The sequence below is a fragment of the Neofelis nebulosa genome, chromosome 3 (assembly GCF_028018385.1).
Source record: "Neofelis nebulosa isolate mNeoNeb1 chromosome 3, mNeoNeb1.pri, whole genome shotgun sequence".
Taxonomy (NCBI): Eukaryota; Metazoa; Chordata; class Mammalia; order Carnivora; family Felidae; genus Neofelis; species Neofelis nebulosa.
Window position 1 is genome coordinate 75,170,003 of NC_080784.1, and position 14,822 is coordinate 75,184,824.

Consider the following 14,822-nt stretch of genomic DNA (forward strand, 5'->3'; position numbering starts at 1 on the left):
CTTCTGGAATCCTGTTCTTCCTGCCACATCCCTCCCTTGAAGGAAATGCTTTGGTTTCAGTCAATGGTTCTCAACGAGGTGTAGTTTTGCCCCCAGGCGATACTTGACAACATCTGGAAACATTTTTGATTGTCACGCCTTAGTGGGAGGGGAGAGGAGGATGGGAATTACTTCTGGCTTGTAGTGGGTAGAGGCCACGGAGGCCACTAAACGTGCACAGGACAGCTCTTCGTGATAAAATGTCAATAGTAACAAGACCAAGATCCCTGGTTTAAGTAAACCAGTTTTCCTTTAGCAATAGCAACTTCTGCCAATGGCCTAGGAAAAGGAGGATTAGGAATAATCCTCCTCTCTCTCTCTCTTTCTCTCCCCTCTCTCTCTCAAAAATAAACATTTAAAAAAAAATTTAAATAAACATCCTCTATATTGCACTTTAACAGATTGTTTTTAAAAGAAAAAGACTAGAATAAAATTTCATTAGTTATTCACTTATACAAAAGAAAAGCTCCATAATATATGTTAACCATGGTTTTCTTATCTGCAAAATGGAAATAACCTAATATACAGAATCTCTGGAGTCCTTAAGTAAGAAGAAACCTGAATTCTTAAGGAAACCATTCATAGCCCTGTTCCATAACTCCTTTATAACTGATAATTATCTCTGGATTAGATATTTTAAAACATGTCCAGTTTCCATGGCAACATAAGTACAGATTTTGCATAGAAAACCCCCTGCCCTTGAAAGGAAATGCCTTATGAGCCACCTGACCTGCATTATACCCCACTACTCCAACACCATTTTTTTTTTTAATTTTTTTTTTTTTCAACTTTTTAATTTATTTTTGGGACAGAGAGAGACATAGCATGAACGGGGAAGGGTCAGAGAGAGAGGGAGACACAGAATCGGAAACGAGCTCCAGGCTCTGGGCCATCAGCCCAGCCCAGAGCCTGACGCGGGGCTCGAACTCACGGACCGCGAGATCGTGACCTGGCTGAAGTCGGACGCTTAACCGACTGCGCCACCCAGGCGCCCCGACTCCAACACCATTTTTATTTGATGACTTTCGAGGCGGCTTATCCCAAAAAAGACTATGACCTTGTCTTGTATTTGAAGAAATTGCCCCTTTGTCAACTCTCTGAAGATGTGTATCACCACATCAGTCAATGTGGAGCTCACACAATGGCTCTACCTAGCCACAGATAGACCTGCCCATGGATCAGAGGCCATTTGAAGGACTTGTTGCCATTGGAGGTTCTAACCTTTAATGAACCAGGCTACACTGGTCCCAGGCAGACATCCTTGAGCTCAACAACTGTTGAGAAACAATTCCCAAATTGTTTCTTATTGCTCACTACATAAGCTGTGCTGCCTGGAATAACTTCCAGGCTTGTTACTTTCACTTGCACCCCATCCTTCACCAACAACTGGACTCCCTTAGTCACCCCACTTCTCCCCAAAGTTGCTGTTTTTGTGTTCTTCTATCACACAGGTCCTCTATTTTATGGCTACCAAGAGGGGTTCTGTGGCCCTAAGGATCCCCTTGGAGGTGACCAGATGACTGTGATAGTGGCCTCTCTTTAATTTTTTTTTTAACATTCATTTTTTGAGAGACAGAGAGAGACAGAGTGTGAGTGGAGGAGGGGCAGAGAGAGAGGGAGACACAGAATCCGAAGCAGGCTCCAGGCTCTGAGCTGTCAGCACAGAGCCCAACACAGGAATCAAACTCATGAACTGTGAGATCATGACATGAGCCCAAGTCAGATGCCTAACCGACTAAGCTACTCAGGCACCCCAGTGGCTTCTGTTAGAGTGATCCTGCCTGGCACTTTAACAAAGCCGGGAACCCAAATGAAGATAGCCCACAGTGGTCAAGGACAGATTTTGGTCTCATGGTAGCTCCATTGGGACTCTGCTAGATTAGCTCATAATCACGGTTACCCTCTAGAATATTTCCTACTTCTTTGCCCACTGGTCAATCTATATTATGCATTGTCCCAAAGGAATGGGTGGAGTAGCCCCTTTTCCCTGCATGTCTCTGTTGACAATCTTTGGCTCAAGTTGAGAGCCAGCATGTGAGGCTGATCTTTCCCATACTGCTGCCTCAAATTTGCCCCATACTTTGCATTTCTTCTAAAGAGTTCACTGCCAGAACCAGTCATCAGAACACAGCCATTTCAGGAACTCGTGGTGAAATCTGTAACCATTGAATTTGGAAATGGTTTCCAGAGCAATAATAGCTGATTCCAGCACTAGTTTCCAGCTTTCTTATTGTACTCTGCATGAACTGTATCAAAAAAAACCCTGCACCTGACATACTCTTCAATTTAACATCTTTTGTTTTGAAAGTTTATTTTATTTATATTGACAGAGACAGAGAGAATGGGGAGGGGCAGAGAGAGAGAGGGAGAGTCCCAGGCAGGCCTCTGAGCTGCCAGTGCAGAGCCCGATGTGGGGCTCCAACTCACGAAACTATGAGATCATGACCTGAGCTGAAATCAAGAAGAGTTGGACACTCAACCGACTGAGTCATCCAGGCACCCCTCAATTTAACATCTTTGGGATGGAATTTGATAAGGACATGTTTCCACAAATGTTGAATTGAACAGCCTTATCATCCAGGGAAAACCTAACTTTTACATTGTTTCTCTTGGCATCTAAGATCATGTGACATCTAGCAGAACTACAGAGAGTTTTGAACATATTTATAAGATTCATGAAGTTCTTGGCTCTTTTCTACAAGGGGCCATATAATACAGTTTATTTCTATTATTCAATTTTATAATCTCTATCAATTTATTAGTAACACTATTATTCATAACATTTTAATTATAATTCCTATAGTAACAGATTTGTATATAAATTACTATATATAAATATTTACATATAAATTAGTTATTATTAAGTTGTGATAAGTGTTTTTTTATACATTATCTAAATTACTCCAGAAGATAATTATTTTTTATCCCCTTTGTGAAATACAGTTCAGAGGGATTAAAAAACTCAGTCAGGGTTATATAACTAACTAGTTGCAGAGTGGAGACTAGAATCCAACCTCACTAGTTTTTTGGGGGTTTTTTTCATGTCAAGGATAAGCTCCTTAAATATCTCTGCACCATGCTTTCCTAATCTGCAAAATGGAAACACTGAAGATGGGAACTTATCTCCAAAGTTACTAGAATTCAAAAACATTTCCCTGTGAGAACTTCTAGCATGGTGACTGATACGTAGTGACTGTTCAGTACCATGAGTTGAACTCTGAATGCATTCAAAAGATATTGATATAATATATAATAGTTTCAAATTTTTAATCACACAGTGAAAGCAGTTTATTAATAAAAGAATCCTTTTCTGAACCCTTTTGTAAACCTAAAGCCAATACTCAGCTGTTAATGTGCACTCTCTGTTACAAGATCTCAATGTATTGTTTTTTTTCAAAGCAGTGCACCTGCTTCTCCTGCCACACCCTCTGCTCTGCCATATGCTTTGCCCACACACTGTTCCCCAGGCTGATTTTGTGAGATGTGTTAATAGCAACCACAGGCAGGATGGTAAAGGGAAGAGTACCTGCTTAGGAGTTAGAAGAATTCAGCCACGCATTTAACCACAGTGAGTCTCCATTTCCTGATATTTCAAGTGATGGAATTTTTAAAAATAGGAATGAGTTTTGGTTGTAGCTCTGACAGGTAAAAAGCTTGAAAGTCATCACCCCCATCTTACCACAAGAAAAACCTAGACTGAACGTCAATAAGTTTCCTCGGATCTGTCAGAGAATTAAGGTTAGTGGGAAAACCACCAGCCAAAATCTGGAAAGACAGGGGAAGGCAGGGAATCACAGCGGAGATCTCCTGACTGGGAGCAGGAGCTGCAAGAGGCGCACAATGGTTAGAAACACGTAAGGAGTAACTTCAAAGAATTGGCTGGAAGTGGAGTTTAGACTAGTGTGAGAGAGAAACTGTTGGCGGCCACAGTCTTAGGGACTTCCTCGTATTATTTTAGGTTTCCAGCTCCAGGAACGCCACCAGATTCCGATGATGTAGAGCCAAGGGGAAAAAACAAAAACAAAAACAAAAACAAACAAACAAATAAAAACACCTTTGTGCTTCTGGCAGAGGGAGGGGAAAAGTAATCATTCTGAACTAGACCCAGAGTGTTCTCCATCACAGAGACACAGCAATGGAAATCAGAGCCTTCTCCAATGTAGGGGAAGAGAAATTACCCAGTCCAGCCCCCTCTAGCCTTCCTGTCTCATCCAAAGGGAAAACTAAAAGTTTAAAGACTATTGTAAAGATCATGGCACAGAGACAGAGGCCCACAAAAGGACTGAGACTTAATCACAGAATAGAATACGTGCACTGTCCACCTGCCTTACCACCACATCGCAGGTGTCCAGTATAACAGTGGATTATAGCTGAAAGAGCTGCAAGCCTCAGAGGCTATACAAGAAGGAGTTTTGATGGAAGCTCAAAGACAGAGAGAGAGATACAAACAAGTATACTAGTGGAAATTGAAGCCTCTGATACCTACAGCAAACATTAATCACAGCCCAACCCCCAGGCAAATTAACACAAAAGATTTATTTATCTCAGTTCTTTTACCCCACACATTATGTTTGCCTTTCAACCAAAATTTAAAAGTCATGCTAAAAGGAGAATAAAAAAGTCTAAAGAGACAAAGCAAGCATCAGAACCGGACCCAGACATTGCAGTGATTTGGGAATCATCACACTAGGAATTTAAAGTAACTATGGTTAAGATGCTAAGAGCTCTAATGGAAAAAGTAGATAACATGCAAGAACAGATAAGTGATGCAAGCAAAGAGGTGGAAAGTCCATGAAAAAAATAAATTCTTAAAGTAAAAAGAAAACTGAAACAAATGAAAAATGCCTTCAGTAGGCTTATCAATAAAGTACATGTGGTTGAGAAAAGAATCAGTGAGCTTGAAGATAATATTATTGAATATAATAATAGTATTCAATAATTCAATATTCAATAAAATTCAATAATATTATTGAAATGCAAAGATAAAAAAAGAATTTTAAAAAACAAGAATATTCAAGAACCGTAGAACAATTTCAAAAAACATACTATACACATATTGGAATACCAAAATGAAGAAAGAAATAAAGCTGCTGAAGAAATATTTGAAGGGCTAATGGTCAAGAATTTTTGTTTAATTAATGACAGACACCAAACCACAGACCTAAGACACTCAGAGAAGAAGCAGAACAAATACCAAGAAATCTATACCTAGACATATCAAATTCATACTGCAGAAAGACAAAGGGAAAATTCAAAAACAGCCAGAGGGAGAAAAACACCCTACCTACTGAGGAACAAGAATTTCATCAGATTCTTCTTCTTAAACCATATATGCAAGAAAAGAATAGAGCGAAATATTTAAAGCATTCAAAGAAAAATCCACCAATCTAGAATTCTAAATCCAGAGAAATTATCCTTCAAAAGTGAAAGTGAAATACTTTCTCTCTCAGACAAACAAAAAGATTAGGGAATTCACCACCAGGAGACTTGACCTACAAGAAATGTTAAAAGAAGTTCTTCAGAAAGAAGGAAAATTGTATAGGTCAGAAACTCAAGTCTACATAGAGAATGGAAGAGTGTCAGAGAAGGAGTAAATGAAGATAAAATAAATTCTTTTCTTTCTTATTCTTAACCTAATAGATAACTCTTCATTCAAAGCAGTAATAGTAACAATCTACAGCTGACCCTTGAACAACAGGAGGGTTAGGGATGCTGCCCACCCCCACCCCCACCCCCACCCACACACACAGTTGAAAACCTGCATATAACTTTTGACTTTCCAAGAACCTAACTACTAATAGCCTACTATTGACCGAAGCCTTACCAAAAACATAAAAAAATGAAAAAATATATAATTAATATACTAATAGCATAGAGAAAATAGAATCATAAAATTCTCACTTAAAGCCAAAGAGTCTAAAAAAGGAAGAAGGCAGAGAGGAAAAGAAACAAACACTATGCAACAAACAGAGAAGTTACAAATATGGTAGATATTAATCCAACTATATTGGTAATCAAATGTGAATGGTCTAAATACACCAATTAAAAGACAGAGATTGTCACCATAAGTAAAAAACAAAACAAAACAAAAAACAAGACACAATTATATGTTGCTGACAAAAAACTCACTTATAAGAATAAAGATGTAATTATCAGGGAGAAAAAGAGGCATTACATAATGATAAAAGATTCAGTTATTTAAAAATTTTTTTGATGTTTATTTTTGAGAGAGAGGAAGAGAGTGCAAGTGGAGGAGGGGCCGAGAGAGGCAGACAGAATCTTAAGCAGGTTCTAGGCTCTGAGCTGTGAGCACAGAGCCCAACACGGAGCTCGAACTCACAAACAATGACATCATGACCTGAGCCAAAGTCGGAGGCTCGACCGACTGAGCCACCCATGCGCCCCAAGATTCAGTTATTTAAAAGGACATAACAACTCTTTTTTTTTTTTTTTAGAGAGAGTATAAGTAGGGGAGGGGCAGAGAGAGAATCTTAAGGAGGCTTCACACCCATAGTGGAGCCTGACTTGGGGCTCAATGTGGGGCTCAATCTCACAAGCATGAGTTCATGATCATGCCCTGAGCCAAAATTGGGACTCTGATGCTAACTGACTGAGCCACCGAGACCCCCCCCAAAAGGACATAACGATTCTTAACGTGTATATGCCTAACAAGAAGCATCAACATATACAAGGCAAAAACTGATTGAACTACAAGGAGAAATGGACAAATCCATTGTTTAGTTAGAGATTTCAACACCCTCCTTCAGTAGTTGATAGATCAAGAAAGCAGAATATTAGTAAGGATAGAGTTGACCTGAACAGCACCATTCATCAACCTGCACTAATTGATGTTTATAGAATACATCTAACAACAGAAGAGTGCACATTCTTCTTAGGCTCACATAGAACATTCACCAAGATAGACCACATTCAGGGCCTAAAACACACCAAAAATTTTTTTAAAAAAATGAAATTATACAAAGTATGCTCTCAGACCACAAAAATTAAATTAGAAATCCATAACAGAAAGATAGTTGAACAAAATCCCAAAATATTTAGAGATTAAATAGCACATGAGTCAAAGAGAAGTACTTAAGAGAAACTAAAAAATTAGTTGAACTAAGTGAAAATGAAAATACAACATATCAAAATTTGTGGGATGCAGGAAAGGCAATGCTTAGAGGGAAAAGAAGAAAGATCTAAAATCAGTAAATTAAGCACCTACTTTAGGAAACTAGGCAAAGGAGTAATTTAAACTTACAGCAATCAGAGGAAAAGTAATTTTAAAAATTAGGGCAGAAAGCAATTAAATTAAAAAACAGTAAGTCAATAGAGAAACTCAGTGAAACCAAAAACTGAGAAACTTTTTTGAAAAAGATCAGTAAAGTTTATAAAGCTCTAGCCAGCTAACCAAAAAAATAAGAGGACACAAATTACTATATCAGAAAAGAAAGAGGGGACATCATTATTGATCCTATGGACATAAAAAGAAAATAATGGAATATTATGTCCACAAATCTGGATAACCATAATGAAATAGACTGATTCTTTGAAAGACACAAACTATATCAAAACTCAAAAAAGGAGAAATAAATAACCTGAATAGGCCTATTTCTATTTTTTATTCAGATATAATTGATATATAACACTGCATTAATTTTAGGTGTACAATATAATGATTTGATTTATGCATATGATGTGAAATTATTACCACAGTGAGTTTAGTTAACATCCATCATCACCACACATGGTTATAATTTTGCGTGTGTGATGAGAACTTTCAAGATTTTCTGTCTTAGCAACTTTCAAATATACAACACATTATTGTTAACTATAGTCACCATAATGTATATTACATCCCCAAGACTTCTTTATCTTATAACTAGAAGTTTGGAAGTTTGTACCCTCTGACTAGCTTTACCCATTTAAGTCACCCCATATATCCTGCCTCTGGCCTATATCTATTTTTTAATTCAGCCAATAATTGATATCTTTCTACCAAAGAAAGCTCCAAGCCCAGATGGTTTCACTGATGAAATCAGCATCTGAAGAATCAGATGCTACGTACCTTTGGAAATCAGAGGAATCTGTAAGATTAAGGCAATAGACACTGTAAATGAGCACTGTACCTAGTTGGTAAAACTGTCCTATGGGAGTGCAGGTTAACAATTCTGATATTGCTCTGTATGTTACTGGGATGGAATAATTAAGTACATAGATGGCAGACGGTGGGAGCCAGTTTACTTATTTATTTATACCCTGAGGGTATTATATATTATATATAAAATAGCATTATTTTCACATTATTTCATTTTTTTAAGTTTTTATTTATTTTTGAGAGGGTGAAAGAGAGAGAGAGAGAGAGCACAGGGGAGGGGCAGAGAGAAAGGGAGACAGAGAGAATCACAAGCAGGGTCCATACTGTCAGTGCAGAACCCGATGTGGGGCTCAACCCCCCATGAACCTTGAGATCATGGCCTGAGCCGAAGTTGGATGCTTAACCAGCTGAGCCACCCAGGCGCCCCTATTTTCACATTATTGCATGCATAATTTGGATCATGTGCGTCAGAGGTGAGGGAACTAATCCAAAAGCTCAAGATATTTTCAGAGTACAGCTTTTTTTTTTTTTTTTTAATGTTTTTTTTCAACGTTTTTTTTTTATTTATTTTTGGGACAGAGAGAGACAGAGCATGAACGGGGGAGGGTCAGAGAGAGAGGGAGACACAGAATCGGAAACAGGCTCCAGGCTCCGAGCCATCAGCCCAGAGCCTGATGCGGGGCTCGAACTCGCGGACCGCGAGATCATGACCTGGCTGAAGTCGGACGCTTAACCGACTGCGCCACCCAGGCGCCCCTCAGAGTACAGCTTTTAACAAATATGTCTATATTCTGAAGTGATCATTTAATCTTAGATTCTGTTCCATGGTCTGTAGGAGCTGTAGACATCAGAGCAGCTTATTATAAATACCTAAAGCAAAGGAGCCATGTTATTTAGAAAACAAAGTCTGAAAATATAACATCACCTGCTCCAAGATGATGTCAAAAAGTGAAGAGAGAAAATAGACAGAAAGTGGAAAATTCTTATTTTGTTTGGACTACTACTAAATACCTGGGTGTTCCCAAATAGTCATATGTTTAGTAAAATATAGACAGAGCATCTGGATATTTGAATTTTTCTCTTTTCAACTGATGCTGTTGATATGTTGTAGACATGGCAGAGCTTCAAAACGAAATTATTTCCAAACGCTTTTAACAGCATTTTTAAACAGAATTTAATTAAAAAAATAAAATTTCATTCAACACCGGCCTCTCCACCTTCTTTGATATATCCCTATTTCTCATATCTGAAGGAAATAGGGGGAAGGTGCCAAAAAAGATTCCTTTTACCTCCCTTCAAATCAAGAGAAGGCCTGATGACTACATACAAAGAATTTGGGTTTCAGGCACACTTTAACTTGCCTCAACACACAGGCAAATAATTTGCTACAGATTGAAACATTGCTCTATTTAAATCAACTTCCTGCCTATTAATAGCCGTGAAACACTAGAACATATTACTGTACCAGTAAAGCCTTAGGCCCGCTCAAATCTTTTTAAAGTGAGGCAACACACAAATACATGCATAGTCACATACACACCTAACACTGCATGGCACAATCTCCTTTAAGAATTCAAAGAGCAAAATCAACAGTCTGAATTGATTTGGAACTAGAAATAAGGACCAAGTGAATTTCTAATAGCCCTCCACATGCCAAAGTTCCCAACGTTTACTTGTTTATATCCATACTTCCCTTCACTGCCTGTGTGCTAATCATAGCAGCAGTACTTCCTGGAGTCCTTTATTTACATGGGAATTTCCTGCTGACCTCTGGCATCTCCCTGCTCCTGCTCCACCTCCACCTATACAAACACACACAGACACATGTACAAATGGCTGCAAACACTTTGGGATTTGCAGTGCAAAGGAAATGAGCATCACATAACTTCCTCCCTCCCTCCCACCTCCTTCTCCCTCTCTCACTCTCTCTCTCTCTCTCTCTCTCCCTCTCTCATGTTGTGTGATCCATTCATCATTCTGTATAAGTAGGCAAATAAAAAGATACCTTTGTTTTGACTTGATTTGCTGTTCTTTTCAGGTTCCTTATGTGCATAGATACAAGAAAAAAACATGGTACCTTTGGGCAGCATGTGATTCGTCAGGAAATTCCTTCTGCCACGATGTGTGGGTGGGGAGAACGTTTGGTGATGTGATACAGATGCACAGGCTGCCCTTCGCCAGCAATGCAGATGTGTTTTATATGCACATGCCCAGATGGTGACCCCTCTGGCATTATTAATGTGTTCCAGCTGCCAGGCCTCCTCTCGCATGCATACACCTCGATTTCACATATTTCGTGTGTTTATTTATGAGGCACCAAATTCCTACATTTCATATGTGGCAGTTGCTATTAAAAATGAGAAGTTTTAACTGCTCTGGAAATTGATAACCTTTTAAATTGATATGAAATGTGGTCCTCATTTCAAAATGACTCCTCATAGAATTGAATTCATAATGCAAATTTCTGACCTTTCCCCTTACATGTTGAGAAAATATGGCATTGGGTATACACTTAGTTAAGAAATCAAATATTTTCATACCTGATATGTTATAATGTTCTTTTGCTTTCCCTTTGTTTCTGACCTCTAAGGCCTATTTTTAAGAAGTGGGATGTCTGTACATTTGACATTGCTATGCACTGCTAATTAAACCCAGGCATCAAGTAAGAAATTTGGGATCATCTAGAAATGGGTTGTACTTTTATAGATCCACAAGGAGACCTAGTATTATAAAGATATAATCCAATCATTGCTCCAAAATATTATAGATTGTAATAACTCCATGGATTTGAGGAAATGGATTAGTCCTGTCAATTTTAGCTTATGATCTAAAGTATAAAAATAGGAGCATGGCAGTTCCGCTGAATTAAAATGAACTGACTCTTACTATTGCAAAAAATGTCAGTATTTTTATGGGGAAATGTAAAGATGAATCAAATTGTTCAAACAGAAAGATGAAAAATGCAAAAGATCGATGATCAGGTTTTGCAAGATGAAGTTCATGTCTGTTTCCTTTTTTTTTCATGTTTATTTATTTACTTTGAGAGAAAGCATGTGTGTGCACAAGCAGGGAAAGGGCAGAGAGAGAGAGGGAAAGAGAGAATCTGAAGCAGGCCCAATGATGTCAACACAGAGCATGACGTGGGGCTTGATCCCACGAACTGTGAGATCATGACCTGAGCCCATTTCAAGAGTCAGGCGCTCAACCGACTGAGCCACCCAGGTGCCCTTTTTGTTTCCTTTTTTAATATCAGAGATCATGAACTAAAAAAGTCAGAAAACATATCACTTATCATAGATTGCTATCTCCAAAATCAGCTATAGGAAATAAATGGCCAAAATTCTGGTGTGATTTTCTTTTAAGAGGCTGTACACCTTTATTAGCAATAGCAGAGGGTCAGAGTTGCTAATGCTGAGTGCTAAAGTAGACATACATGGAGTCTTAACTACCTACTATGTGGTCTCTGGTTCTCAGGAACAGTATTCTACTTCCTTAAGTAAAGCTGTTTGTCCTGTTTGGATATATATTTATCTTGATTTCATAAATAAAGGTGCTAATTCACATATTACCTATAACCACACTCACAAGGTAGGATGGAAAATTAAAGCAATTAAAAGTATACCCTTGAGATAACGTGGGTTCAGTTCCAGACCACCACAATAAAGCAAGTATCACAATAAAGAGAGTCGAATGAACTTTTTGGTTTTCCAGCGCAAATCACAGTTACATTCACAGTATACAGTAGTCTATTAAGTGTGTAATCACCTCATGTCTAAAAAACAATGTACTTACCTTAACTAGAAAATATTGCTAAAAAAAAAAAATACTAACCATCACCTGAGCTTTCAGTGAATTGCAATCACGGATCACAGATCACTGTAGCAAATATAATAATAATGAAAAGGCTTGAAATATTGAAATAAATGCTGTTGGAAAAATGGCGTGATGGATGCGCTGGACACAGGATTGCCACAGACATTCAATTTGTAAAAACATGGTATCTGTGAAGCTCAATGAATCAAGGCACGTTTGTATCTGACTAATTTAGGCAAGAGTAAAGAATACTCTTCCCTGACTCTGTGCTGACAGCGTGGAGCTTGCCTGGGATTCTCTCTCCCTATCTGTCTGCCCCTCCCCCACTGCGCACCCACACACTCTCTTTCTCAAAATTAAATAAACTTAAAAAAAAAAAATACTGGGGCGCCTGGGTGGCTCAGTCGGTTGAGCGTCCGGCTTCAGCTCAGATCATGATCTCATGGTCTGTGAGTTCAAGCCCCGCATCGGGCTCTGTGCTGACAGCTCGGAGCCTGGAGCCTGTTTCAGATTCTGTGTCTTCCTCTCTCTCTGTTCCTCCCCTGTTCGTGCTCGGTCTCTGTCTGTCAGAAATAAATAAATAAACATTTAAAAAAAAAAATACTATTCCCTGAAAGTACTGCCAGGAATTTGAAAACAAAAAAGGGAGGTTATAGGGTATTTTTCCTCCCACACTCTCCAGATAATCACCTTAGATTGGCTCCATGTGTATTTTTGTTCAAATGCATGTATTATTACAACTCTAATGTTCTCCCAAAGATTTAGAGCAACTGTCAGAAGACTTCATATCAGTTCATTTATGGGGATGAAGCAATAAAAAAAATGAAAAACCTTGGAAATGTCTTCTTATTTGATGTGCAAAGAGGAACGGCTATGGCCTTGTCTTTTTCATGCACATCTTGAAGTCTTATCAAATAATTTTGGTTATGACCTTAAGGCTATTATGACCAAGACCTTATTAAAGGACCCAAAATTATATCCATAGGCTTTTGTTCCTCAGCTGCCTCCTTTTATCACAAAGATGAAGTGGAAGGAAGGAAGGAAGGAAGGAAGGAAGGAAGGAAGGAAGGAAGGAAAGGAAGGAAGGAAGGAAGGAAGGAAGGAAGGAAGGAAGGAAGGAAGGAAAGAAAGAAAGAAAGAAAGAAAGAAAGAAAGAAAGAAAGAAAGAAAAAAGAAAGATAAGGAAGGAAGGAAGGAAGGAAGGAAGAAAAGGGAAGGAAGGAAAGAAAGAAAAGAAAAGAAAAGAGAAAAGAAAAGAAAGAAAGAAAGAAAGAAGAGAAAGAAAGATAAGGAAGGAAGGAAGGAAGGAAGAAAAGGAAAGAAGAAAGAAAGAAAGAAAGAAAGAAAGAAAGAAAGAAAGAAAGAAAGAAAGAAAGAAAGAAAGAGAAAGAAAGAAAGAAAGAAAGAAAGAAAGAAAGAAAGAAAGAAAGAAAGAAAGAAAGAAAGAAAGAAAAAGAAAGAAAAAGACAAATCAATAACATCAGTCTTTGTTATACTCAGATGAAAAATACATGAAATACATGCCCTAACAACTGTTTCCACACCACTGGCAGACATAACTAAGCAATCATGATGCTCTTTCCACTACCCCAGGACCCAGGCTCAGAATCCTCCTCAACAGAGCATTGCCAGGGGCCACTGCCAATTCAAGTCCATACCTGAGACAAAACCTCTTTGCCATCCCTCTCTTACTTTGGTGCTGAGCAAGTAATAGGGGGTTAGTCTGCATGTGCTAAAACATAAGACCAGAGGTTATTGCTGGCTGTTTTTTCACAAGAGAGGTAATAGCTGGCATTAAGCCTGCTCTAAAGAAATGGAGCATCACTGTGGTAACCATATCAAGTTGTTGACTCACAACCCATCAGCTCAGTCTACCCTGCTTTCTGCCACATGAGAGTAGGGCCAGCCAACTTAAAGAACCCTCTGAAGGTGACTTGGACTCAGGTCAGTGGTACAGGCCACGAAGGAGTTACACACAGATGAATAGGGAAGAGTTTGATCCCCACCTTGGCTTGCCTGGAAAAGGCAAAACAAAAGCAAAGGAAAGACAAGAAGCAAAAGGTGGGCTGCAAATCCAATAGTCAAGGGTGAGGGGGCCCCACAGTTGGGACTCCAAGGTTCACCCTGCGGAGTGCACTGGGAAGCAGGCAGAAGAGGTCCCAGAAGCTGCTGTGATGCCACCTCCTCCCTTTGATGTCACCATGTATTTGCACACGTGTACATGATAGGAACAACAGCCCCTTGGCTCCATATATTACAGTACTGTTTCCAGAGCACTTTCCCATCCGTGGTCTCGTTTGATCCCCACCTCAGCACAGGCAAGAAGGGCAGGCATTGTTATCCCTAATTTTACAACAAAAGTGAGGCTCACTTGTCCAAAACCACACAGCTTTTGAAGCCCAAAGTTGCTTTCATCTGAACTATCCCGGAGAAAAGAGGTAAAAGAAAAATGAATGTTTTGGATGATTTCCCATTTGAATTTTCAGACCACCATACTAATTCCTTCCAAAACTTAGCATGTATAGAAGAGCTTACAGTTGGATGGTGACCCAGTTGCATGTTATAGATGAGATGGTGACAGTGGTTTCCCCCAGAGTAGCTTCTGAATCATTTAATAGTGGACATGACATTCTGGGCCCTCAATCATTGAAAGAGACTTTCTGTTCATTTTTTCTGACAGCTGGTGACACTGTTGCAGATGTGGGTTGTCCCTCTGTATTTCACGATAAAACTTTACTGGTGGCGGTTTCTGTCTATGTGGGGAATGTTCTCAGTTATTACCAGTTACGTCCTCTTCAGAGCTACCCGAAAACCCCTCTCAGGGAGAACACCAAGGTATGTATCCCATTCGTTCCTTCCCTGACACCCTCTT

General features: G+C 39.0%; 1 protein-coding gene and 1 long non-coding RNA gene across 5 annotated transcripts in view; one reads left to right on the forward strand and one right to left on the reverse strand.

Moving 5' to 3' along the window:
• LOC131506968 (uncharacterized) overlaps positions 1-14,822 on the reverse strand; it is a 53,969-nt gene that overhangs the window by 35,654 nt on the left and 3,493 nt on the right. The window lies entirely within an intron of this gene.
• Positions 1-14,822, forward strand: part of RNF175 (ring finger protein 175) — a 48,158-nt gene that overhangs the window by 13,340 nt on the left and 19,996 nt on the right. For all 4 annotated transcript variants that reach the window (XM_058721117.1, XM_058721118.1, XM_058721119.1 and 1 more), the window contains one exon: positions 14,631-14,785. In XM_058721117.1, the coding sequence (XP_058577100.1) occupies positions 14,631-14,785 (155 nt within the window). The remainder of the gene's footprint in view (positions 1-14,630; positions 14,786-14,822) is intronic.